The sequence below is a fragment of the Parasteatoda tepidariorum genome, chromosome X1 (genome assembly GCF_043381705.1).
Source record: "Parasteatoda tepidariorum isolate YZ-2023 chromosome X1, CAS_Ptep_4.0, whole genome shotgun sequence".
NCBI classification, from domain to species: Eukaryota; Metazoa; Arthropoda; class Arachnida; order Araneae; family Theridiidae; genus Parasteatoda; species Parasteatoda tepidariorum.
The window spans coordinates 14,183,460-14,210,182 of NC_092214.1; the positions used below are offsets into that span (position 1 = coordinate 14,183,460).

The 26,723-nt window shown below is 30.6% G+C and overlaps 1 protein-coding gene across 5 annotated transcripts in view; it reads right to left on the reverse strand.

Annotated features, from left to right (window-relative positions):
* The window catches only part of LOC107452152 (ankyrin repeat domain-containing protein 27), a 125,203-nt gene extending 99,367 nt beyond the window's left edge, over positions 1 to 25,836 (reverse strand). Inside the window, exons 1-5 of one of the 5 annotated variants that reach the window (XM_016068466.3) lie at positions 25,550 to 25,830; positions 22,595 to 22,700; positions 13,739 to 13,775; positions 13,588 to 13,661; positions 10,565 to 10,605 (exon numbers count right to left, since the gene is read on the reverse strand). In XM_016068466.3, the coding sequence (XP_015923952.1) occupies positions 10,565 to 10,605; positions 13,588 to 13,661; positions 13,739 to 13,775; positions 22,595 to 22,700; positions 25,550 to 25,603 (312 nt within the window). In that variant the 5' untranslated portion in view covers positions 25,604 to 25,830. Of the gene's footprint in view, positions 1 to 10,564; positions 10,606 to 13,582; positions 13,662 to 13,738; positions 13,776 to 22,594; positions 22,701 to 25,549 lie in introns of all 5 variants that reach the window. The other 4 variants (XM_071187524.1, XM_043049557.2, XM_016068468.4 and 1 more) reach the window with 4 other exon arrangements.
* Between the last annotated feature and the right edge of the window lie 887 nt (positions 25,837 to 26,723).

Here is a 26,723-nt window from a genome sequence, read left to right on the forward strand (position 1 = left end):
TTAGGTCCAGTTCTGGTTGCCATTAGCTTCGGAATCTTTGAGAAAAATATATTAGTGATAACAAATTCATTTTTTGTTCTATTATATTTATTTCTTGACCATTCTTTTTTTTTCATTACTTGTTAAGGAATATATATTTCTAGACATTTAAAGCTGTTTTATATAATAAAGCAAAATATCATGATTAGTTTCAGTTTATCTTATTTACTTTTTAAATTTAGTTGATAGAAAGTAAAACTTCTATCGTATATATTAGTTTTTGTTTCTTATTGCATATTTTTCCTATTTAAATGTTTATTTTAAAATGCATCCATCATCTCAGTAAGTTTTATATTTAAATATTTAACAAAATTAAAGAGAAAAATAAAAATCTGCTTAGTACAATTTTTATTGTTTTTCTTCGAAATATTTTGGAAATCATATTTTTGAAAAATTAATCATTATACACTATTCTTTTCCCCCTTGCCCAGAGTGAGTTTTGATTTTTTAAATTTAAAAAAAAAAATATTTAGCTTGCTTCAAGCTTCGTGTAAATAGCGTAATTAATTGACTTTAAATATATAATAAACTTACTTTTATAATGAATTTTCTCAAGAGAGCAACTTTATCTTAATATAATAAGATCTTTTAAAATGTAAATTTAATAGCATTTCAAATACATGAGATGGCATCTTTGAAATGTCTCTCATTGTAAGCTTAAATGTCAATAACTAACAGTCAAAATAAGTTTAAAATTTGATTGCTAGAATTTAGAAAAATTAACACAGCTTCTATTTTGATAGAGGTGGTATATGGAGCAATGTTTATGAGCAAATTGACTTCAACTGTGTAATAAATATATTTTCATAGTGAAATTTTTCACGAAACTAATTTGTTTACATGAAGAAATTTTAAAGTGAAACTTCCTCAGTTCCCCTAACAGAAATTGAAAATAACCATGTGTTAGATAAGACTAAAAAGATCAAAATCCAGTTGTGAGATTTTTTTTCTTAGCTGCAGTTTAAGCATTTATAAAAATAAAAAAAAGAAGTTAAGTAACTTTCATTAGTGAACATATTGTAAGATATTTTTATACTAGCCACCTTTGGCGAGAAGCTAAGTCACCTTTCAAAATTATCTTGTACAATATATAAATTTTAACGGTAATCAAGTCTAATGCAAAGCACAACAGTATTTACATATTTTAATACTTCAAACCCACCTCCAATTCCTAACAGCATAATTAGTTTTAAAAAATATATTAATCAATTTTTTTTCACCTTTTAGCTGTTGCCCCAGTTGAAAGTACTTTGATCACAATTTTAACAAAATAATTAACACAGAGGAAAAAACTCTGGAAAAATTAGATTATTGTATGGTTAAAAAAATCCCTCCTAATACTGGATAATAAAACCAAAATATATATCCCATTCACAAGATAACGATTTTTTGAAAATTCTGGTTTTCAAAATTACCCACACACAATTAATAAAAAATACTTAATTGAAAAGCGAGTTTACGTGAATAAATTAATTTTAGGACATGCTCTAAGGTATCATGAAAAAATTATTAAACTTTACCAAACTTAATTACATATTATAAAACCATATTTTATTTCTGATGTTTATGTCTATAAAATTACAAGATGACTCTAAATAAATACTTAATGCATAACTAACTGTAAAGCTTAGTGCCAAATATTTTTATTAATTTACAAATAGCACATGGACAAACAAATTTGATTAATTACGAGAATGAGAAAAAAAAGGGCCATTCGGTTCAAAGTCTGAGCATCCACTGCCTGGAATGTGGTGGTGCTGTGGTAGCTTGGCTAAGCTACTTGTTGAATTCTTTTTTTCAAAAAAATATTTTATTTTACCAGTTATTTGAAATTCTATTTTAGCATTAATAGTATTAGCACTAGAAAGAAAATAGTTGTCAAGCCACTTTTCTTGAATTCTACTGTGAAGCACTTATGCTGTTTAAAATTTACTTTGAAACATTAAACGGTGTTGCTAATATAAAGAGAAATACACTAGTTCATGGTGCCACATAGGAGAAATATTTATAAATAGATAACATACTTACCTGAAATGAGTTTGTGTTAAAAAGAGAGAAAGATATTATTGTAATTTTGCTACAAGTGTGAGCTTTAGTATTCCGTCACAACTATACAATTATTGCATTTAAGGGTCGCATTCTAAAGCTAAAGCATTTTCAATTTTAGCTGAATCATCATTTTGATAAATCAAAGAGTTATAAGCGTCCAGTGTAATTAAACAAGGGATGTTTAATTTATCTGTTAAAGCAAACAAAATATTTGAACTATAAAATAGACAATCATCAGGGTTTATATAATAAACTGGCAATATAACTAATTTCGCCTCGACTTGTTCTTTAAAAGCGGATTGTAAAATTATTTTTCCCTTAGCTTCTATTTCTAAAGAAGGAACAGAGTGGCCACATAAATCAGGTTTCAAATTTCCCTGATTTTTCCAGGTAAAAATCTTGAAATTTCCAGGTCATTTTTTTTCTCATAAAGTGTATATAGTATTGTGAAGTATCCTTGGTGGTATCCAAGTAAGACACATAATAACTAAAGTATAAGCTTAATAAAACAACAAAACATAACATAACAATAACATGCTTGCAGCACGTAACAAGGTTGGAGATGAACATCTATTAGGAATGTGTTTATATACTCTCTGGGAAGGAAAGGCAGCGCCGCTATTCAGGAACTACAGGCTGTCGTCGACTCGTAGTGATGGCGGAAGGTGACGTCGGTTGACATCACAACACCCCTTTGCCCTAGAATAGAACAAAGTCTTTGAACCTGCTTGGCCTGACGATGGTATGTCTGGGCCTCAAGGTTCTGGAACTGGAACAGAGGACTCTTGATTTGGTATTGTAGGTTCAACTACTGCACTCTGAGAATCAGTACTGGAAGGAATGGGAGATGGCACTTCAGTCTCAACACTCGGTGCTGGTGGAGATGCTACACTAGGATCGGACGGGACAGTCAACGGATCAGGAATACGCTTCCGCACTTGATCCACATGACGTTTAACTACCTTGCCTCCTGTGGTTATCGCTTGGTAGGAAACTGAACCTGTGGGTTTAATGACCGTAGCTGAAAACCACTTTGGACCCTGTCCATAGTTTCTCACAAAGACTGGATCGTCGGCACTGAACGATCTTGGAAGAGAACTACCATTTTTTCTATACGCATCTTGCTCCTGTCTCAACTTCCTCTCAGCCGTCAGATCTGGATGGAGTCTATCTAAGACTGTCCTTAGCTTTCTCCTCATTAACAGTTCCGCAGGACTAGCACTTGTTGTTGTGGTGGGAGTACAATGTGGTTGAAGAAGGAACTTGGCAAGCCTCTTCCTCCAATTTCCCTTTACAATACGTCTTAGGGCATCTTTGACGGTTTGGACTGTTCTTTCAGCCTGACCATTTCCGGACGGACGTCTTGGTGCAATCACAACCCTTCTGACGAGATTCCTTTCTAAGAAAATCTGGTACTCCGATGCTTGAAGTTGGCCTCCGTTATCGGAAACGATGACTTTAGGTATCCCATGGGTAGCAAAGATTTCGCACTTCTATCCACTTTGACATGGCATCTACCATGATGAGAAATTCTTGTCCCTGAAACGGACCTGCAAAATCTATATGAAGACGGGACCAAGGTTTTTCTGGAATCTCTCATGGATGCACTGGAGCTTTAGGAGGGGCATGACGTGTCCGTTGGCATTCCAGGCATCTTTGAACATGCACTTCTATGTTGTGGTCCATGCCTGGCCACCACACGTATGAACGTGCAAGAGCTTTCATTCTTTCGATCCCTGGGTGTCCCAGATGTAGAGCCTGGAGAACATGTGATGTTCCACACACTGGAATAACTACTCTATTACCCCATAACAAGCAATTTCGATGGGTAGAAAGTTCGTTACGTTTCGAGAAAAAAGTCTGAAATTTTTTATCCGGTTTTTCATTTGGCCATCCTCTCAAAACCCAATTCAGTACTCTTGACAAAATTGGATCACGCAATGTTAATTTTACAATCTCTGCTGTCTGAAGCGGAGGATCTTGTAAATCCTCGGTAAACAATACCTCTAAAGGAGCGGGAACCTCAAATTTATCAGTCTCTTTTGAGAGTCTACTTAAAGAATCTGCGTTTTGAATCTTTTTCCCTGGTCTATGAATTAGAGTATACTCATATGCATTAAGTATTAAAGACCATCTCAGCATAAGCTGAGACAAAATTTCTTTAGTTGGCTTATTTTTTGAAAAAATTCCTAGCAGAGGCAGATGATCAGTAATAATAGTGAATTTATGTCCATAAACAAAATGATGAAATTTTTTTATACCGAACACAATTGCCAACGCCTCTTTGTTGATTTGTGCATAATTTCTTTCTGTCGACGTGAGCGTATGCGATGCGAAAGCTATTGGTGCTTCGCAACCATTTTCAAGTACATGACTTAAGACAGCTCCTACGCCAAACGGAGATGCATCACAAACTAAAGTTATCGGCAATTTTTCATCGAACGGAAACAAAGCCACTTCGGAAATTAACAATTCTTTTAAATATCGAAAAGCTTTATTGTGGACTTCAGACCATTTCCACACTGAATCCCTATCTAGAAGCCTATGTAATACTTCAGCTTTAGTAGCTTTGCCCTTTAGAAAACTATTATAAAAGTTTATCAAACCCAAAAACGCTTGTAACTGAACTTTATTTTTAGGTACCAGAAAAGCATGAATCGCTTCTACTTTACTTTTGGAGGGGTGAATGCCCTTCGCATCGATACGGTAGCCCAAAAAATCTATTTCAGTTACCCCAAATAAGCATTTGTTCCCGATTGCTTTAAGTCCCGCTTTTCTCAAACGATCTAGTACTTGTTCCAAACAAGCGGCTAACTCTTCTTCCGAACTTCCTCTGACAAGTACATCATCAAAATACGGAACAACCCCTTCTAAATTTGGAAACAAATCTTCGATTATATTTTGAAATATTCCTGGGGCTATGTTAATTCCGAATTGAAGTCTTTTTACCTCATATGCACCCTTATGCGTGATGATAGTCTGAGCTTCAGCGGAAGCATCATCAACCGGTAATTGTAAATATGCTTGAGCCAAATCTATCTTAGCATAATAAACTCCTCCTTTAAGATTAGAAAGAAGATGATTTACAGCGGGAATTGGATAAGGATGTGCGTTCATTGCTTTGTTTAACGTGATTTTATAATCACCGCACAAACGTACTTCACCTGACGGTTTAGTCACTGGAACACTTCACTTTGAAGTTTTGCTACGGCGGCTTCAATTTTGGACCTCATTGCCAAAGGCACGCTTCTTGCTTTACATCTAACAGGCGCCATATCCGAATTTATAGGAAGCGGTACTGGATTACCCGTATACAAACCCAATTTGTTATCAAAAATATCATCGTAATTTTTAAGAACTTTTTCGATAACTCCAGTTCTCATTTCGTTTACTCCTGTTATTGAAATGCCTAAAGGTTCAAATCGAGAATACCCCAAAATATTCGTACAGTGATTATTTGAAATTAATAATTCTAACTTAGATTTGAAAAGGTCCTGCACAACTTCAACTTTACATACACCAGCTAGTGAAATCCCATTTTTAGAAAAGTCGCGCAGTTTAATTACAGTTTTTCTGATTGCGGGTTTCTTAGAACGGAAAACTTTATTCAACGCTTGCAAAGAAATAATCGAATAATAGGAATCCGAATCAATTTCCAATTCTAATTTTTCCTTATCAACCTCAACAATAGCGTTTTTCTTAAACGGAGATTGAGAACTTAAAGCATTCAAATATTCTGGTTGAACTTCAATTTAATTTGCACGCTGTTTTTCAAATTTATTTTTCTTCCGACAAACTTTTACAATGTGGCCCTTAAGACCACAAGAATGGCATATTGCATTTTTGAATTTACACGTTGAACATTCATGTTTACCACCACAACCGAAACACACTTTAGAATTTTGAATTTGCTACTACCTGAAACATTAGAATTTTGTTTACTAAATCGCGCATTATTTCTTTTGCTCCTACCATGTACGAAATCAACTACATCCGAATTCTCAGAATAAGAAGAATTTTGGGTATGAATATGCTTTGATTGGGAAGCCGCAACCTCACATGCTACGGCAACAGAAATTGCATTTTCAAGAGTTAATTTAGATTCAGCCAACAATCTTCTTTGAACCTCTTCATCACGAATACCGCAAACTAGTTGAACTCGTAAACGTTCTGACAAAGTTTCTCCGAAATTACAATCTTCGGCCAGCTTTCTTAACTCGGTTACGTAAGCAATCACAGATTCTAACTTTGATTGAAACCTTTTATGAAACTCTAAACGTCGAAATATTTCTGAAGATTTAGGACAGAAATGTTCTTTTAAAAGTTTAATTAATTCTTGAAAATTAAATTCTGTAACTTCCTTTGGTGAAACTAAAGTCCGAATTATAGACAAAGTTTTAATTCCACAGACAGCTAAAAGAGTCGCACGCTTTTTACTATCATCTACGATAGAATTAGCCTCCAAAAAGTAAGTAATTTGATCAGCATATACCGTATTTTTCGGCAAAAGCGCCGCACCTCGATAAAAATGAAATTTTTTAAAAAAAAGTTATAGTAAGCGTCGCTCCGGCGCAAGCGCCGCAATGGCGCTAAACCGCGCATATCAGCCTCCTTTTAGAAGAGACCTTTAAATTACCATTTAGAATATCTGTATAATAAAAAATTACATTTTTTATGCATTTCATAAAGTAAAGTTTTAATTTCTAAATTATAATAAAAAATTTCTTTTTCAGCAAAAAAAAAAGTTTTCTTTCAGCAAAAAAAGGAAAAAAAAGAAAACAACAAAACTATATAAAATAAAGTTGTTCTTACCAGTTGGCACCGCACCAAAAAACAGAAGAACAGCAAAAAAATATTTATATGTTCAGTAGCTGAATTAGTAAGGCTGAACTGATTACAGAAATCTGTAGAACAATGTCATAAGAAAAATAAAATAAAAATTTACTAAAAGAAAGATTTTAAAATTTATTACCGTTAACAATTTGAGGAAAAACTAATACATAATAAAGAAACAGCTAATAAAATAAGAAATAACTAAGCAGGCCCCAAAAAAATTCTGAAGGAATGAGCGAAGGGGAAATAAGTTTCACTTTCACAATCTTTGAGGGTGGAATTTTAGTGGGTAGAATGCCCTCTCCTTCAATGGAAATAACCCAATGTGACTCAACTTAGAAAGAGAGAAGAAAATGTTTAAAAGAGGGGTGTACCCCACCTCCTCCACATGTCATTTCTACTGGAGCTGTTTAGGAGGAATCAATCAATTATATTTTAAAGGGGTTGGGGAAAAGAAAAGGGTATGGGACCCCTAATCCAGCATTCCAAAATTCGGCACTTAATCTGATCTAATCTTTTTCTTCTTTTTTTTAAAGAAATTTATATTGATAAGACAAAAAAAAATCAGCTATATTCTTTTTATTTGAAATTTTATTCTGTTGAAGTAACTTATTTTATTTTATTTTTTAAAAATAAAAAAGAAGCTTGAAAAAAAAAATAAATCTGTGTCAAAGGAAACATCTGTTTCTAAAGCAGTTTAAAATAAAGTGACAAGTAAAAACACCTGCATTTCCAATGAACAAAATAAAGAAATGGAAGTTGAAAAAAACTGATCAATCAATCTTGACAGCTGTGCTTGTGCTTTACTGATTTGCCCCCAAGTTTTCCTCCTCTGTTTGACTATAAATTGGCCACACCCAGTTGACATTGAAACTACCATGTGGACAACAAAATTAATTCTGTCCCTTTTGCGGCTTTTTATTCGATTCATTTTTTTTATTTTGCCGCTTTTTATTTTTTCTTGTTAATTATTACTTGCTTGTTTTTTTTTTATCGTTATTAGTTTTTAGCTTGTTTTTTGTTGTTATTCATTGTGAGTTTCTTAGCATTAATTGTTAAAAAAAAAATTATTTTTTGAACATCCCTGTTAGCTTTTTTTCTTTTTCTTGCGAGGTAAGCGTCTTTTGTTAAAACAAAATGTTATCTAAAAGAAAAAACTAGAACTATGATCTTGCTCCAAAGAAGAAACGATTATTTCTTCTTCATAGGATTCTGATCATTTCTTCTTGATTATATTATATAGATTATTATTTTGATTAAGTAAAATTTCTCTTAAGATGAGCCAGTTTTAAATTCACCCCATCATAATCTACGATCGAAACTTGACTAAACTTATTGGTTTTTCTGAAATTAACAATGGATATTTGGAGGCCATATTGGAATTTCCGAAAGATATCCGAAGTTCGGCATTTCGTCAGTCCCGTGAGTGTCGGATTTAGGGTCCTTTTCTGTTCGCTCAAATTACAATTGCCAAGGCGCTAACTAGATTTCTAGCTTGCGATTTTTCCTTAAGCTGGGGGTGGATACAAGATGCATACCTTTCAAATTTTCTCCTTATGCGATGCTTTTTTTAAAATTATTATTTCGTTTATTTATTTTCTTACTGGCTGCTACCGAAAGTTTGCTAAGAATTGGCGATGTTCTGCAGCAGATCGCGATACGGGTGAATATTTCGTCGACTTTGTTATAAATTTTTTTTAATAGTCTTTCTCTCAGAAAATTAATAAAACTTTAATTGAAAAATTTTTTTGCTACTAAACAATATTTCGTCGGAAACGCTGCTGCATCGGGGGAGGGGGGGGGTAAATGGGGATTTTCTCAAAGGTGGTGGAACATACTTAGTGTTTCCATTCGGATTGCGATTGTTGACCAAATTATCATACAATTCTGAAAAATTTCTACCTTTAGAGGTAAACCAATTATCGCACAATTCAGCGATCTGCCTAGGTTTAAGCCAAGCATCTAATTGTTTTATTCTAACATAGCTTCGGGTTCCGTTGTCTAACTACTAATTCATTCAGCGTCTCAAAATCTTTTACATTTTTAAATTCACAATAAAAGTTCCAATTGGCTCTTAGTCTACTAGCAAATTGCATGTGGTTTTCATTTTTTGATCTTTTGGCATTTAGAAAGTTTTCTAGGCAGGCTTCTGGAGTAGGTTGAAAATCTTTTAAAATTAAAGCTTTAATTTTATGATAATCTTTAATTTCTTCCGCGTTTGCATAAACTACCAAATGTGCCGCTCGTTCACCTAACAGATTAAATAATATTTCGACTTTAAATTTTTCTGGGACATTTTTTATTACAAATGCTTCTTCAAGAGACGTAAAAAATAAATTCCAAAATTCGGGTTTACTAGGAACGGAAATAGTTAAAGTTTTAACGCTTTTGATTAATGTTTCTAAGTTATTATTATTTGAACTAAAATCATTTAATACATTTGAGTTAGAACTATAACACTCTGTCTGCATTCTAGTTAATTCTAATTGTGCTTTAACAATCTCAAGCCTAGTCTTCTCGAGTTCTAATGCTGCTTCAGTTGTTGCTTTGTTTTGATTCTTTTCTGAGCTCAATAATTCTGCTTCTCTTTTCTCTCGTTCAGTAAGTTCGGAAACTGTAGTAATTAAAAATTCTTTAACAAAGTCGGTAATTTTTAAAGTAATAACTTTTTTCTATCAAATCCTTTAAATCAACAACTTTATGTTCCGATTTTACTTCTAAACCTCATTTTTCGGCAGTTATTACCAAATATTCTTTTTTCATTCCCCTTACGTTAAACGTAATTGCTCGATTTGTTTTTATTCCCAAAATAATTATAATTTCTTTAAAACACAATTATTCTCCTCTTTAAGAATATCACTTAAAATCAATACCTCTCATAATTCAATTCTTAAAATGTTCTTCATAAACAGAATATGATAAATCTCATACCTTGATTTATACTCTGGTTCTGGAAAGAGAGCATGTTGTGATATTACGTATATTTTTTCCTGCTTTTCCCTTCTTCACTAAGATGCTTCCCAAAGACACAATTGGTCAAAAAATGGCAACCAGTTTACAACACAAGAAAACATTTATTAACAATGGTAAAAGATGAAGTTTGAAAAAAATTAATATAAGCAAGCCACCTAAACAAAACTACAAGCACACATCCTTTTTTTTCACTTCCGCTCTCAATCAGAGCATTCCCTCCTGTCTTTTTTCTACAACATCTATTTTGATGACAACGCCATCACAACATGGAGGCATGACAAACATCATAAAACATTCAATAAATATACCATTAAGCCATATAATACAAAATATTCAATACAAACATTAAAAAAATATAACATGGGACATTCAATAAAAAAAACGATGAACAACCATTTTATACTAACAGAGAAAAACAATGTAATATTATACAAACGTATAGCAATATGAAATGTTCAATAAAAACATATAACTAAACATAAAACATAAACTAAATTTTTGCAATAATATTTTATATGAGATACTTCTGCAGTCTAATATGAATGGCTAAAAAGTATAACCTTGATTTCTCAGTCTCTGTAGTGATAAGGCTAATAATTGTCCCAAAATTATATTCAAAACAAAATTTATAAAAATATAAACAACAAACAATGAAAAAGATTCAACTTGCCTCATTATAAGCTGTTTCTTCCATTAGAATAGAGATTGATTCTAAAAAGAAAATAAATAAATAAATAGCAAATAAAACATCGCAAGCACTCAATCTTTCACCTCTGATCAAAAATACCTGAATAATTGAACTACAAAACATTAAGAGTACATTTTTGCATTTTAACATTAAGAGTACATTTTTTTATTAATTTATGTTATTACTTAACTTAAAAATCAATACAAAAGAAAAAAAACTTGATTTGTTGTCAGAATTTGTTTAACTTTTGGAAGAAAAAAAAATAATACTCTATAAATTACACGTAAAACCTAAATTTGAAACAAATAAAATTATAATAAAATTTTACTTGGTCCAAAATATTAAATCATTTACTTATGTATTCTAAAATTTGCTTACAAATGGGAGGGAATGCTACTCTATAGCAAAATCTTTAATCAATTGTATACAAACAATCTTAAAATGGGGAAAAGAAAATAAAGTTGTAAAATTTTCTAACATTTTACTAGGTCTAGTTACCCAGGGGAATTTGAGCCAATTTCCAGAACCTGGCAAAAATTTTAATTTTGCCAAGCCGGTTTCGGATTTCCAGCATCAATTTTAATTTTACCCAGCCACGTCCGGATAACTAACAAAAGTTTTACTTTTACTAGACTAGTTTCAGGTACTCAGTAAAATTTTCATTTATTACCCCGCCAGTTATTAAAATATTTATGTAAAACAATATAAATTTTATCAGAAATATGCTTCCTTTTTAAATTAAGTGCAATCGTAGTTTCTTTCTTTCTTTAATGAGTTCTTTTACAAAGTAATTTTTAAACGATTTTTTTAATGTTTAACTGTCTTGGTTTGAAAAGATTTAAACTTTTTAATGATGAACAAAAAGATCTTTTATTTTTAAAATTGGATGTCTTTCTTTAGAACCCTAGTCTTCTAATTATGAGGAAATGTGTTCCTTTGAGAATTCAAAAAAATAAAATTGTCTGCTACAACTTATGATCAACAGAAAAATTTTTTAGTTTAATTTTCCTTATGTTTTGCTGACATTCTCCACCCTTTCTCAAGCAAGTCATTGTGCAAGCGGTAGCAGGAGGTTGGGGGGAAAAAGGAACATTTTATTCCCCCATCGGAATTTAAAACATTTCTCAGTCGGAAGAGGAGAGTGAATTGTCTCTTTCTTAGTTTTATTCACACTAAATTTATGTTATGCAGTCGATGTCATAAATATTTTTGACGTCACAGAACATCTTCCGCAACTTTTATCCCTCCTATGACTGTCGTAATCATTCATTTCTTTTTTAGCCAATCATTTTCGTTACTGAAGGTTGAAAATCACTGAAGAATCCGCATTTTGTAAATTGTGGTTGCATTTGACCATTACTATGGTAACTAGTTATTCTTCCTAGTTGCACCTGGAATAAAGTGACCTAGCGTGTGAAAAAAGGGGAGGGGCGCACACAATTCAACATATTGCACTCCTTTCTTCGCATTCTTTTGCTCATCTCCCCCACTAATTCTGTAGAATTCTACATTTCCTTCTTTTTCTTTTATCTTACTAGTATGTGGGAAATAATTTTTTGCTGATGATTCCTTGCTTGGAGATGTTCCTTGCTCGATGTCGGATGACATGAAAAATGAACTCAATGTTTGTTTTGTTTCGAAAGTGATGAATCTGATTTTGATGGATTTGATTTAATATATAAGATTGGAAATATTTGAAAAATAAATAAAAAGTTTATGATTTATTTCATTTTGGGATAAATTTATTTTTTTATTGCGTATACATTCGATGATTCTGAATTGGTTACATAATTTTTTTCTGTAAGTATCATTCACAATTCTTTCTTTTTATAATAAGTGTGCATATGTAAAAAAAATTACAAATAATAACTGTTTTCTAAGCATAGATTTCATGTTCTCAAGATTATTATTGGTGTATTTTCATGCATGTGATACTTGATAAGAATCGATGTGGCAAACATGTGGTGCTTTCTATTCCGCCTTTTTAAAAATGTTACCTGTTAAATGTGAATAACTTTTATTTAATTTCAAACTTAATTATGTATTTGGAAAGTGAATTGCAACCAAGTTTATATGTAATACTTCTTATCAATATAATAGAGTAAATCTAGTGACATTTCACACTTTATTGTACGTTAGGGAATAAAGAACAGAAGTTTGGCCTCTATGGCGGTGCGTCCTATATGATGATTGAAATTCTTAGTTTTTCACACATACAGCATGGACAGAAGTGTGGCATATCCACCGGAAATTACTGTAGTGTACTAACTTAAAATTAGAAAATGTCTTATGTTTTCTAATTTTAAGGTTGAAGCGCAATCTATGCACTTCAACCTTCAACTGTAATACTCAATTTGATGGAAGCTATTTTAGTATGAGAGTAATACAGACATACATCGCATTTTTTAAGTTACCTTTGACTTTTATTCATTATAATTTTATTAACTTCAAAATATCAATGTAATTTCTTATTGCTAATTTTGCATAGATTTAGCTATATTTAGTTAAAACAATTTTCAGCATTAGATTTTTGAATTTTCATGTCTTTCTCATAAATGTACACCACTCTTTAGCCAGCATATTTCTCTGCACCAAAGATGCCTCTTTTACCAAAGTTTCTATGCATTAAAATGCCACTAAGGTAAATGTTGCGCTTAACAGTTATTTAGAACGTGATGCAATGCCAGGATTTCCAAAACTATTTATATGGATTGTTTTAAGGTTACTATAAGCCTGAAAATGGTTATGTCAGAAATAATTGAGTGGTACTGGCCCCAGATAATTGCCAGGTCCAGGATACTGGCACTGGGTCTTAGGACTAAAAAATCTGATCAGTGTAGTCAGTATCAGGATGTGAAGTTTTTTTTGCTGGGTAAAGAAAATCTGTTTGGGTAGGCCAAGTAGTAGGAAATTGCGAGGTACATCTCAAACAAAAAAAAAAGTTTCTCTACAGAACAGCAGTATAAAACAGAGCTGTATCCACACCTAATTGAAATTTACCTTACCCATAGGTGTTTTGATTTTTCCATCCTCTATTTCAAAATTCAATGAATTGTTCAAATCAGTAGTAACAAAATGACTGAAATGAAAAATTTTAATGAATAAACATGCAAAAAAATAAAATTCTATGAAAATTGGATGAAGTTCAATGTTTACCTTTTGAAGAATGGGGATGGTTTTAAAATATGCCTATCTGTAAAAAATGATAAGCATCTTTTTAGTCAATACAACAAAAAAATTGCAAAAAACAAATAAATATTCGTAAATTAAATACATAACAAAAGAAATTACCAATCATGCCAAATTATGTAGCAGAAAGTGGAATGTCAAAAAAAAATCTGTATATAATTTGTATTTTTCTTTACGCAAGCCATCGAATACACTGTGTAATGTTTCGTGCAGACACAAGGATTATCTCTTAACACAACAAAATTAGTTGTTTTTAGTTAGTTGACTTATAATTTACACAATTAGGATTGAATTTCTTTTAATGAATGAGGCAGGAATTAGGGAGCTAGGTTTTTCTGTTAATGCAAAAATGATTTCAACCTAGATGGAGAGAAAAAAAAATTTTGCTCAATAACAAATAAGAGGATGAACAGGTGAAAATATTGGTAAATTAAAAAAAAGAGAAATTATTAAGATTGCATTTTGTAGTGTTTTGTTTTTTGCCTATTTAAATTTGTCTTGAATTAAATTCAATACCATACAATCACTGATACCTTGAAGTAAAATCAAAACAAGAATAAAATAGATTTGGAAAAAATGACACTATTTTCATTTGCTGTGTTCTCTTAAAAATGGCGATTATATTTTTATAATTTTTTTTATTTGATAATTTTATCATGGTGATGCATTTTTTAAGAGTGTTTCTGATACTTTTTCTCATCACTTTTTCTTCAAAATATGTTGTTTTTTTATAAGTGTTTTACATTATAAAAAATTTTTTAAAAACACGTTTAATCAATATTTTCTCTTCATCACTTCCTTCCGACAATGAAAGACTGAGCTTTAATTTCAGAATTAGGAGCAATTTTTTTTATATGTAAGTTATAGTTTTTAATATGCCAATTTACTCTGCTTTCTGAGTAATGTTTTTCTAGTAGTAGGTACCAAAATTTATGCTTCAATGTGTGATTCTCTAATTTACTCAGACAAGTAAATATAACATAAAATTATTTGGGACAGAACCAGGGTTCGCCAAGTGGACCCACTTTGAAAAAACCCGCCCGGGGTTTTATTGGGTGGGCCCACCTTGAAAAAAACCGCCTGGAACGATAAGTGGGTTTTTTCAACAAAAAAAAAATTTTTTTTTTTTTACTAAAACTTATTGTTTCGCATTTACTTTTATATAATTTATTGTGCAGCATAAATTTGTCAAATAGAGTTGCATGATTTATATGATTAAGTTTTTAATATTAGTAGAGTAAAAGAAACTCGAATCTTCATATAATTTTATACAGTGTAACGCCCCATATCCGGACGTCCCTTTTCCGGAAGGGTCGATTTCCCGGACACTTTTTAACAATCAAAATAAACAAACATTTCTTCATCTTCCCCTCTCCCCTTAAAAAAAAAAAACGAAGTCTTTTGACAGGTTTTCCCCTTTTCAGCTTCTAGAGATCTATGCATTGAACCCATAAATCAACAGAAAAGAGAACAGAAGAACTAAGACCATGACGCTCCTCCTCTGGAATGCAGGAAAGGGGGGGGGGTGTTTTCAAAAGAGCACAACTGAGTCCCCTCCCTCCCCCTTCTTTCTATGCAGCTGGCTAGTAAAAGAGGCATTTCCTGGAACCTTTTTGAATGTTAAAGTGGAGGGGGAATCCCCTTTAGTCACACAAGAAAAAATAAAGAGAACCCAATTAGCATGCCACGCCTTTATGCTTGATTGATAGCCAATGATGGGAGAGAAAATAAGAATTTGTCACTACCCCGCCCTCAACTTGAATGACAAGTAAGGAGGAAATGAATTTTTCTTCTCCACCTACCCACCTTATTGAATGACGGGAATTTCCCCTTCTTGCTTGAATCGTTCTAGTTCAAAATGGTGGAGAGAGCAATTAATATTTTCATAACTGGGAATTTTTTTCGTTTTCTATATTTATTTTTAGAATAGCAATAATTATTTTTTTTCTAATATTTTGTTTATGATTGATTAGATATCATTCTAATACTAAAACATTATTGCCCGAAAAATAATGTTTATTTATTTTCTGCTTCTTAGATTCAGATCATTTTAAGCTTTGTTTACCTTGGAGGTCAATTATACGGAAAAATCAAATATACGGACTTCGGAAAGTCCCGCCGATTCCGGATACGCGACTTTCCACTGTAGTAGGTACTATTGAAAACTTCAAGTGGGTTTTTTCAAAAAGTAATATTTTAATGCTTTAAATCAAATTAAAATTTAAATAATATAGTCTGAAAAGATCAATTTTTCAAATATAGTTGCATTATTTATATATTAATAAAAAGGTTATTAATATTAATTCATATGTTTAAAAAAATTGAAAAGAAACAATTTTTTTCTTTTTTTACCAAGTGATACATTAACAAATTTAAACAGTTTTATTTTCTGGCTATAAAAAAAAAGCTAAAACTTTCTATAAGAGAACTTTTTAAAACTATTTATCTAAAAATGAAATCATTTTCCTCGGGTTAATTACTTGAAAACAAATGGGAAAAGTAACTGATACTCTTCATAATTATACATAGTTTTAATTTCACTTTCTATTAATTTTATTATATAAACATGTAAGACCATTAAATATTTATTTCAGTTTTTTATTTAACTCAAGTCAGATGAAATTTTAGCTTTTACTGATTATAAATATTAACAGATTATAATTTTATAATAGGTGATATCCATATGTTTAATAAATATAGTAGTAAATAAATGTGTGAGAAAACAAAAAGATTAATAAAATTGTTCCTTTTATATTACTTCATTTATATTTTATAATTCTTGAGTTAAAAAATTATGAAACGTAATGTACTTATCAATAAAGAAGATTCAAATATGTATTAGTGATAATGCATTATTTAAACTTAATATAAAATACATATAACCAGGGTTCCCCAAGTGGGCCCACTTTGAAAAAACCCACTTGGTGGTTTTCTTCACAAATTGTTTTTTTAAAATTTGGTTCAAAAAGAAGCATTTCCTAATACTATCATTGGACACATCGTTGAAGTTAACAAATATTTTAGAAATGTGCATCAAGCACATGGATGGGCAAATGAAAAAAACTGCTTGATGACCCAATGATACTAGATGGAATTCATATTGTGAGCGTGTAAAAACTTTTGCCAATATTTACCATAAATATGAAGAGATTGTTCTTGAACATCAAAATAAATCTAATAATATGTCAAAAATATCAAATAACGTTGGGCTTTACCAATAAACTATCAATTGGGTAAAACAGATATCAATTGTTTCTGAAGCTTTAAAAAAGCTTCAATCAGAAAACATTTCAATTTCAGAAGCTGTTGAAATATGAATTAACTTACTATCGTGTGATGAATTAGAACCCCATAAACATTTTGTAAAAAGATTCAATCAGGCTGTTCAGCCACATCATTTATTAGCATATGCATCCTGGATCCCGAAATAAGGGGACAATTTTTAAATGATGAACAAGACCAATTAGCAGAAAACTGGCTTTCTAAGCATCATCCAGAATTTCTGCCACGTGTTATGGCATTCAAAATGTCCGATCCTGAATACTTTCCAAAATTAATTATGCTTGACACTGTTATACAACAGTTTTCATCAAAAAATAGTGGAAAATTATGGCGAGAAAAAAAAGTAAATAAAATTCCTAGCTTCCACAATATTTCTGTCAATTCTTTTTCCTTTGCATTCAGCACCAGCATCCTCTGTCTCTATCGAAAGACACTTTTCAACTTTCGGTTTGGTGCAGAGTAAACTTCGAAATAAATTTGGAATAGATAGAGCTACAAAACTCGTAAAAGTGTATCACCATCTAAGAGAGTATCACCATCTAAGACACTTTGAATCTGTTGTATGATAATAATAATAAAGGAAAAAATATACCTTTTTTTTAAGTCAACTCTTAACATCTGCTGACAATTTTTAACTATTTGGAGAAAGTTTATCACAATTAAAAAACAGTTAAAAATTAAAATATTACTTTTAAGATTTTTTAAATATTATTTTTAAGATTTCATTTGAATACAATTTATTTTGTTTCTTTTAATCATGTTTAAAAATATTGAAAGCAAACAAAAAAAAATTTATTAAGTGATACATTAAACAACAATAAACAAATTTAAAGTTTTATTATCTGATTTTAAAAAAATAAGCTATAACTTTTTATATATGCTTTTTTATAATTTTAAGATTAATTTGTTTTTTGAAACTATAAAGTTAAAATGCATATATTTATCTAAATATTTGAAAAAAGGGACAAGTAACTGATACTCTTTATAATTAAACGTAATTTTAATTTCACTTTCTATTAATCGTATTATAAAAACCTGGAAAACCATTAAATATTTATTCCAGTTTAATTTTATTACAGATAAAAGTCAGATGAAATTTTCGTGTTTACTTATACAACAGTATTTAATAAATAAAAATATTTTCACAGTAAAATTTATGAGCACTAAATGAAAAAACCCAATTTTCCCCGGGTTTTTTCAATAAAACCCAGGCGGGTTGGGTTTTTTCAAACCCTGGACAGAACTAGATATTAATCATTCAAATAATCATACAAAATACCAGTCATCTCATAATGAGCCTGCCAACTTTTAGTTTGTCCACTTGATAAAATCTTGTGAAAAAAAGCAAAACAATTGACATTCATGAATATAATACAGCATTTTTTAAGAATGCTTTTGATGCCTTTTTTTTCTCAATTGTTACCTAAAAATAGAGTAAAAAGGATAAAATGATTTTTTATACTTCTGTTTTCTGTTAAGTTCTGTTTTAATTAAGTTTCTGTTTTTAATTATTTAATAATTTTACTGTGGTGCTGCACATTTTTAAGAGCATTTATGACTTTTCTTTTAATGTCACTTTAAAAAAAAAAAAATACAAACTAATAACTAAATATATCCGGCTTTGAAGTAAAGAATTAAAAAAGGTTTTCTGTTTCTCTTCAGCCTTTTGAAACAGATGTTAGTCTTTTATTTATTTATTTTTATTGCTTTTTTAAAAGTTCTGGTACACCTTCATTTTTTTTTCTTCTGTTTCTTACATTTTCTAGAATCACTTTGCAATTTGAGTTTTCTTTTTATCATAAACTTTTGTTTTTTTCCATATTTTCTTTATGATCCAGCATTTTATTTACTAAATACAAAAACATGAGGCAGTAGGTACTTTATTTATGTCACAATAGAGATTATCTGAATACATGCCATTGGAATTTTGAACCTCTGCAGAGGGCACGGCTGCCTTGCTTTGGTAGCCCGACAACCAGCGGAAGAAGTCGAGCACTTCATGGTAGAACAATTTAATGAGGACCGATGCCGCACACCCTCGGTCCATATGCAGGCTGATTAAAGAGGTCATCCACTCGCTTACTGACCGCAGCCAGTGTCTTTACCATCAGTTCCCTGTGATACAGTAATATGGAAAACCAAAAATTGATTGAATGATTCTCATGCATTCAACTTAAGTCAGTGACATCAAGGATTGCAAGTGTAAGGCCGGTCTTATTTCATTTGCTGTTGGTTGATCGTGCGTAGCTCATGATGTCGTCCTTTTTCTATAGTATGAGAGTACTTAAGCTTCAGGGGAAAATTCTTAGTTTTCATTGATGCTTTGTTACTCTGTTTGTCAGAGTGCTATGAGACTGTTAATTTTAATATGTTCTTAAATAAATCGTTTTTCAATGAAAATTAATATTTAGTTGCACTAACATTCTGATAACTATTTCAGCTGTGAATAATAATGTATAAACATAGAAATTTTTAAAAAAAATTATGAAACTTTATAGCCGATAAATTGATCGAAACACCACATAGTTTTACGATGGTATTCACGCAAATTGAGAGTGTGAAAAAGTGTTTATTAATTTAAATGTGAGATTCAAATTTTCTGTTTCGTAAAGATAAGAATTTTAAGAACCACAAGAAAATCAATTACATAATCTGTAAAAGATAAAAAGATCGAAAGTAAGATTTACGATGGTATCAAGCGCATTGAAAAGTAAGTACTCATTCAAAATTTTCATGTTGTATCATCATATTAATGTTTATTTGATTTAACTGTAAGCAAATAAAAAGGGAGGAATATATATCACATTTATTAAATATCTCTTCTGTTATAAATGGAATTTGCAACAAAATTGCTACTCAGTAAAATATAAGCCATAAAAAAACATTTTTTAAATAGTAAACAAACTTTTAAATTAAGGATGCATGCAAACTGGTGATGAGTGGCCCGCCAGAACTCATGAACGCAATTAAATTTTTCCTCTTCAAAAAAATAAAAAAATTTTGAATCATACTTTTGAGACTTCACTTTTTAATGCGCTCAATTTGCACAAATTCTATTTTAAATCTATGTTGTTACTCAATAGCTTTTTCATTGGTTATTATTACAAAATTCCACATGGTTTTAAAAGATCCGATATTTTTAATATGAAATTACAACAGGCGAATTTCAAATAAGAGTAATTTTTGCCGATTTCATCATAAATCTAAGTGACGTTTCAATAATTTTTTGGCATTTATAATTACCACTCAAAAAGTTTGTGCACCCCTATTTACTATGTGTGGCATTTCAAAATTACTTTTTTAGATTATCAATTTTATACTTTTGTGTTTCACTCAGTAGTTGATTAATTCTAGAGAAGTTTCTATGGAATATTTTTTTCACTCTCATACTATCGAAGTTTATCTCAAGTACGGGTTTTTCTCAACAAAATCTGTCTAAAAAAGTCGCTATCGCACATAAAAAGAGGGTTCTGAGAAGGACGGAATAAATGTCTCATTAACGAGATTTTGCGTAGGAGCAGGGTATCTGCTATATTTTAGATTTTTAAGTTCATGGCTTTCCATGACTAATTCCAAGAATTTTTCATGACTTAACAAAGTTACTATTTTCTCCGACAAAAACACAACAATAAATTTAAAAAAGCATTATAATAACATTAATCGAAATGATAGGTATTCGCGAAACTGCTATACTTTGCATCTTCATTTTTATAGATTTCAAATTAAAAAAACGGAGTTAAGAAAGAGTTGAAGCAATGAAATAGCTGAAAAAATACAAAAGTAAATAATTTTTTTCTTTTCTTCTGCAGAACTATATTCTGCATATAGAAAAGTATCTTATATAGTATATAAGATACTTTTCTTGCTTATTGGAAAGAAAAGAAATACTCCTGATTTTTCTGTTCTCATTTCAGAATAAAAAAAATTCGCCAAGCTAGAATTTTAAATTGATAAAAAAAAAAAAAATTCTGAAATCATAAAGTTTAAAAGATAATCCGCTCTAGAAATTATGTTTTTTCCTTTCATCTTTTTAAAGAACACCATAATTTTTAAAGAACATGATAAAAACATTTTACATTTTAATAAAATATGGCTGTCAGTGGGGATTTTGTAAGAAATTCAAATATTCGGAACACCATGAAATTGGGGGGGTGGGCAGATTCCATTTTTAAAATTAGATTTTTCGGTGATCTAAATCCATGACTTTTTTTAAAAAATAGTTAAAATCATGATATTTCACGACAAATTTAGTTCAATACATGACAACTCATGACTTGTGCGGATACCCTGTAAGAAACAAAATGTAAATTTTAGATTGGAACTCCAAAATAATTTTGTACCAGAATAAATTATTGATTAGCGGAAAAACCCCGAATCAACAGTTTAGAGATTCACATAATCCCGTGAATTAGAGGAAGAGTCACATGCCTGGCATTTTTTTAATGCCAGGAATAATGATTTATTTGGTTGAGGTTGTGATATCTACAACATCAGAGATGGTGATAACTCCTTTGCAGAAAAGATTTCAGATTCTCAATGGATTTTGTAGATTAGATTATGAAAATTTGAATTTATTTGACATTGATACTGAAGAATGATTTCAGGGGATTTTTAAAACACTTCTCGTTTTTTATCTCTAAATTTTCGTTGTGATTGTAAACAGCAATTGTGTTATCTTTTGTTATTTCAATTGAAAAAAGTTAAGTTTTTATTTTAAGTTTATTTTTAAAATACAAAATGTCTATTTTTAAAAAAAATAAAAAATTCAGAACAAGATATTTTAAATTTACTTATGTCATTATAGAATAATATTATTTCAAGCCATTTTGTAAAGTATGTGCAAAGTTGTAATTGAAATGTTTTTTTTTTTTTTGAGACCTCTTAAAAATGCTAATCTTTCCCTAACCAACTGCCACAAGGGTCTTATATAGGTAACGGCTTTGATTTTATTATAAGTTTTATTTTGTCTTAATTCCCTACACATGTCAAGTGTGATAACTTTTGTTTGGGAAAGTGCAAAACATTTCTGAATTCTATACATACAATTTGTTAAAAATGTTTTTGTTAGAAAACAAATAAATTTTTAAATATTTAAATCTATATACCATTTTTCCATGCATGGTATTTGAACTATGTTTGCAGTAACATTATTAAAAATGTAATTTTATTATGTTAAATTTGGAAATTAAAATAGTGCTTGTTAACACTTTTTAATAAAAACCTAAATTTATTACATATATTTTTTTTATTTTGCATTTGATGGTGTAGTAATATCATAACTAAACTAAAATTATTTCTACTAAATTGTCCATATGTTTTACCTACCTAAAACATTATTTAGTTCCAGAAACAAACTATAATTTTATAATTATAATCAAATGAAAAACAATTCTCATTTAATTCAATTACAGAAAAACTAAAACTGAGCTCATAAAAATAATTTATTTAAAGGATGTGGACTTCAAAATAGAAAACTTTTCAGATGAATTAAATGTGCATAATCAGAAACTTCTAAAAAATAAAAACTTAGGGGATTCTTACCAACAAAGTCCTTAGTAATTGCACTTCCTTTTAAACTATTTTGGCATGGAACACAAATAATCCACAACTTCTTTTGAGCCTCTTTATACTTTTCACTATATTTAGTCTGTAAATAAAAGAATAAACATATTATTTAACAATTTACTTATACTCAAAAAGTATATATGTATAGAAAAGCATATAGAAAAAATTCATAGATTACAGATCATCAGTATGATAGACCATTCTTTTATACAATGTGGCAGAATCGAGGTGATATTTTGAATCGCACATTTAAATAATCACTTTTTGAAATGCTCATTATATGTTATCTTATATATGCTTATATATTATATCATTAGTGCTTATTATATTGTAAATCTATTTTGATTGTATTTTTGACAGTTATTGACATTGATTTTCCCATAGCTTTCAGACATCCAGATATATTTCAGGGGATACACGAAATTTTAATTGCCCGTTTGATAATTTACTTTTTAAGTCAATGATTTTATCTATTTCTTGGCAGTTATTGCTTTTGATTTCCACATAGTTATTAAAACACAATATTTTTTATATATATTTTATTACAACAATCAAATCTTAAAACGAAACATACATTTGAGTAAACTTTTTTATTAGGAGTCTGATTCACGCAATCTCTTCGTCTATCTGTGTTTTGCTAATTACTGATTTCATGATATTTAATTATTTTTTTACTCCGATGATGATTTGCAAAATGCGATAAAGAAAATAATTAGTGTCTTTCCCTCCCCCTCACAAAATGCGAGAATATCGGTCATAATATAAGATTTAAAAAAAATTACATATTAAATTTAAAATTTTTTTTTTTTTGTAAACACAGTGCTTTTGTTACCTTAAATTAGAAGCATACATTTTTGTTATTATTAATAGTATCTCACAGAAAGATATTAGTGCTAAAGAGTTTTGTTGCAGAAAGCCCGAAAAAATTCTGCTACAGGGCTTTTATATGATTCAGTCAGATGTCTAAACAAGGGATTTTCTACCAATTAAAGTGATATTCAGAGGTATTAAATTAAAAAAGATATCTTCCTGAATAACTTTTGTTCAAATAATCAGATTTTCATGCACTTTTATTAATGGCTTCAGGTGTGACCTCAAATATGCTAATTAATTAGTGCAAACTATAAATTAGTATAGTACAGAACCCGTTATCCGGAAAACCAAGAAACCGGAACGAAATTCATACATTTCCCCGCCATTTAAAAAAAAAAAAAAACATTTTTCCCATAAGATTTAACGATTTTTTTTTCTTTTTAGAAAGATGTTTACCTTACCATCATTTTGGAAATAATCATTAGTGTATAACTTCATCGCTTTTTCTTCTCTTTAAGATTATTTCCAGAAATTTTTTTTTTTTAGTTGGGTTTAACAATAAAAAAAAACGGCTTTTTGTAGTGATTCAGAAAACCTGAAAAATCAGTAATCCGGAATAGCGATGGTCCCGATAATCGGTTCCCTACTGTATATTAGATTCTAATTAATAAGTGTTAACTATTAATTAAGTCACAAAATCAGACACAAAAAATTCTTTCTTTAAATAATTATTTTTTTACATTATATATAATTTTTCCTGATCCTCAAAACAAAGGGGGCAAACTATATTTCAAAATAAATTAGGGAGCTACTACACATATAGGATGTCTCTTATGAGATACGTATATTGCATTGGAATATGCAAACACTGTTTGCAGAAAACCTTTTAGTGTCAATCATTACAAACAAACAACAGTCAAAATTTCACTATTTTACCACGTAATCAATATTCTTTAACATCGCAGAGGTGCTATTCAAATAGTTGAATAAAATTCATTGATTTTGACATATTTTTTAAAAAATTCCAGTCTAATATCGCAGTATGTATGGACAATGCTGTTGTCAAAATATACAGTGAACCACAAAAAATTAATATTAATAATTTATACATTATATTGTATATTTTGTTTCTATTAAAAAATATAACTCCACAATGCAGCGAAAAAATGGTAGTAAAAACAACAAAAATATATCATATAACAATAAGAAAAAATAATTTAAAAATAATATTTTGTCCCAGCTAACACAAAAAATAACCGATCTTCATATAATTCAAAATGGGGCTCTGACAGGTTGCCAATATAGGGATAAGTTCCTGAGACCTATTGTGGTCCCTAACGCTGATGCAATTGGAGATGACTTCATGTTAATGGAAGACAAATGCAGGCCATATCACCCTAACTTCATGAATGTTTTCTTTTTGGAGAAAGGAATCATGCTTATGGATTGGCCAGCATGTTCTCCAGCCATAAACAAAATCGTACATGTTTGGGACATTCTAAGCAGACATATTGCTGGATGTTAACCATCCTTACAAACTCTCCAAGAACTAGAAAGAGCACTTCTGGAGGAGTGAGACAGAATACCCCAGCTCCTCATTGACTCAAAGGTGTTCAACGTTGCTGGCCGTACAGGAAAACCATAACCCCTACTAAAAATGATTTTCTTTTAAGGAAATTCCTTTTTTATTTATTTTTCTCATATGCACAAATTGTGTTATTTCTCCTTTTGTACCCAAATGCTCAATAAAGTACGCTTTTTTTTTTGCCAAACAAATGTCTTGCTTATCTCATATAGCTTACTACCTCTTGATAATGCATAAATCATTTTAACAATTCTCCAGGTGCAAGATCAACTCACAAATTCAATATCCTTTAGTTGTTTTGAGCAGTGTATAAGTTTGCTAAAAGGCAAATAATCAAAAGATACAGACTGTGCTGTTGCCTCAAGGGTGGAAATGGCATACTTTGGATAGTTATACATAATAGGAATTAAAAAAGAAAACCGTGTCAGTTTTGTTCTATAAATATCAGAAATCATATCATTTGAAGTAAGAAAAAATACTTTTAACTCATTTCTTAAACAACACAGTGAGTCAACATTTTTGCTGCAACAAACCTCTAATTCCATATAAAAAGAGTTACTTTCAAGATCTTCAGAAGTAAAAGCCATGAATTAAATTTAAAAGAATTAGTACATGAATATTTCTATCATATTATATAAAAGCAACGATAGTACTTGAAGAAAACTTATGTGTTCAACAATCAAAACAAATATTGAGTATTTTCGAATTTGCTATACGATGTTACACTTTAAGCGTTTTCAACTTTTAAGTTGCTTCGAATACCTTCTAACCTTAAACACTTTTTCACGTTTTACGAACTACAACGCGTAGAAACGTTTGCAGTACAATCACTCTCATTTCAGTGAAAACACCCATTGCTTTGCGCTTACATTGATTTAACCCATTTTAGGCCAAGGATAGAAATTTTGTAAAATGCAAAGTTATTTTCATTGAAATATGTTTAAATTACATTCATTGAGACAAAAAATAAGTTTCGTGCAAGAAAAATAATACTTTATTTAAGTTTGATTTGTTTGATTTGTTCATTTACGTCGCACTAGAGCTGCACAATGGACTATTGGCGACGGTCTGGGAAACATCCCTGAGGATGATCCGAAGACATGCCATCACAATTTTGATCCTCTGCAGAGGGGATGGCACCCCCGCTTCGGTAGCCCGACGAGCTGCACGCGAAGTTGAGCACTTTACGGTAGAACAGTTTAACGAGGACCAATACCGCACACCCTCGGTCCCTACGCAGACTGATCCAAGTGGTCACCCACCCGTACACTGACCGCAGTCAGTGATGCTTGACTTCGGTGATCTGCTGGGAACCGTGTCTTAACGATCAGTCCACTGCGGGACATTTTATTTAAGAAATAAAATGGTACGTTTCCGCACCATTGGCCGAATCAATGAACAATGGATGGTGTTTTCTACACTAGGGAACGCTGCAAGCTCGGTACTGCCTAAATTTCCAAGCTACTGTTTCAGTTGCATTTTAAAGCCATTTGGCATCATTGTGTTTTGAGATTCTTGCAAACAATGTATTTGATTACTTATTACTTATGTTTACAATACTAACAATACTTGTGTTTACAATACTAAAAGTGTTAACACTAACGTAAGATGGCGCACAGCTTGCAACACGAACAAACAGTAATAAACAAATGGAAAGAGGCCAAATCAAGACTGCCAAAAAAGCGAGTTATTCAAAATCTAGCAACC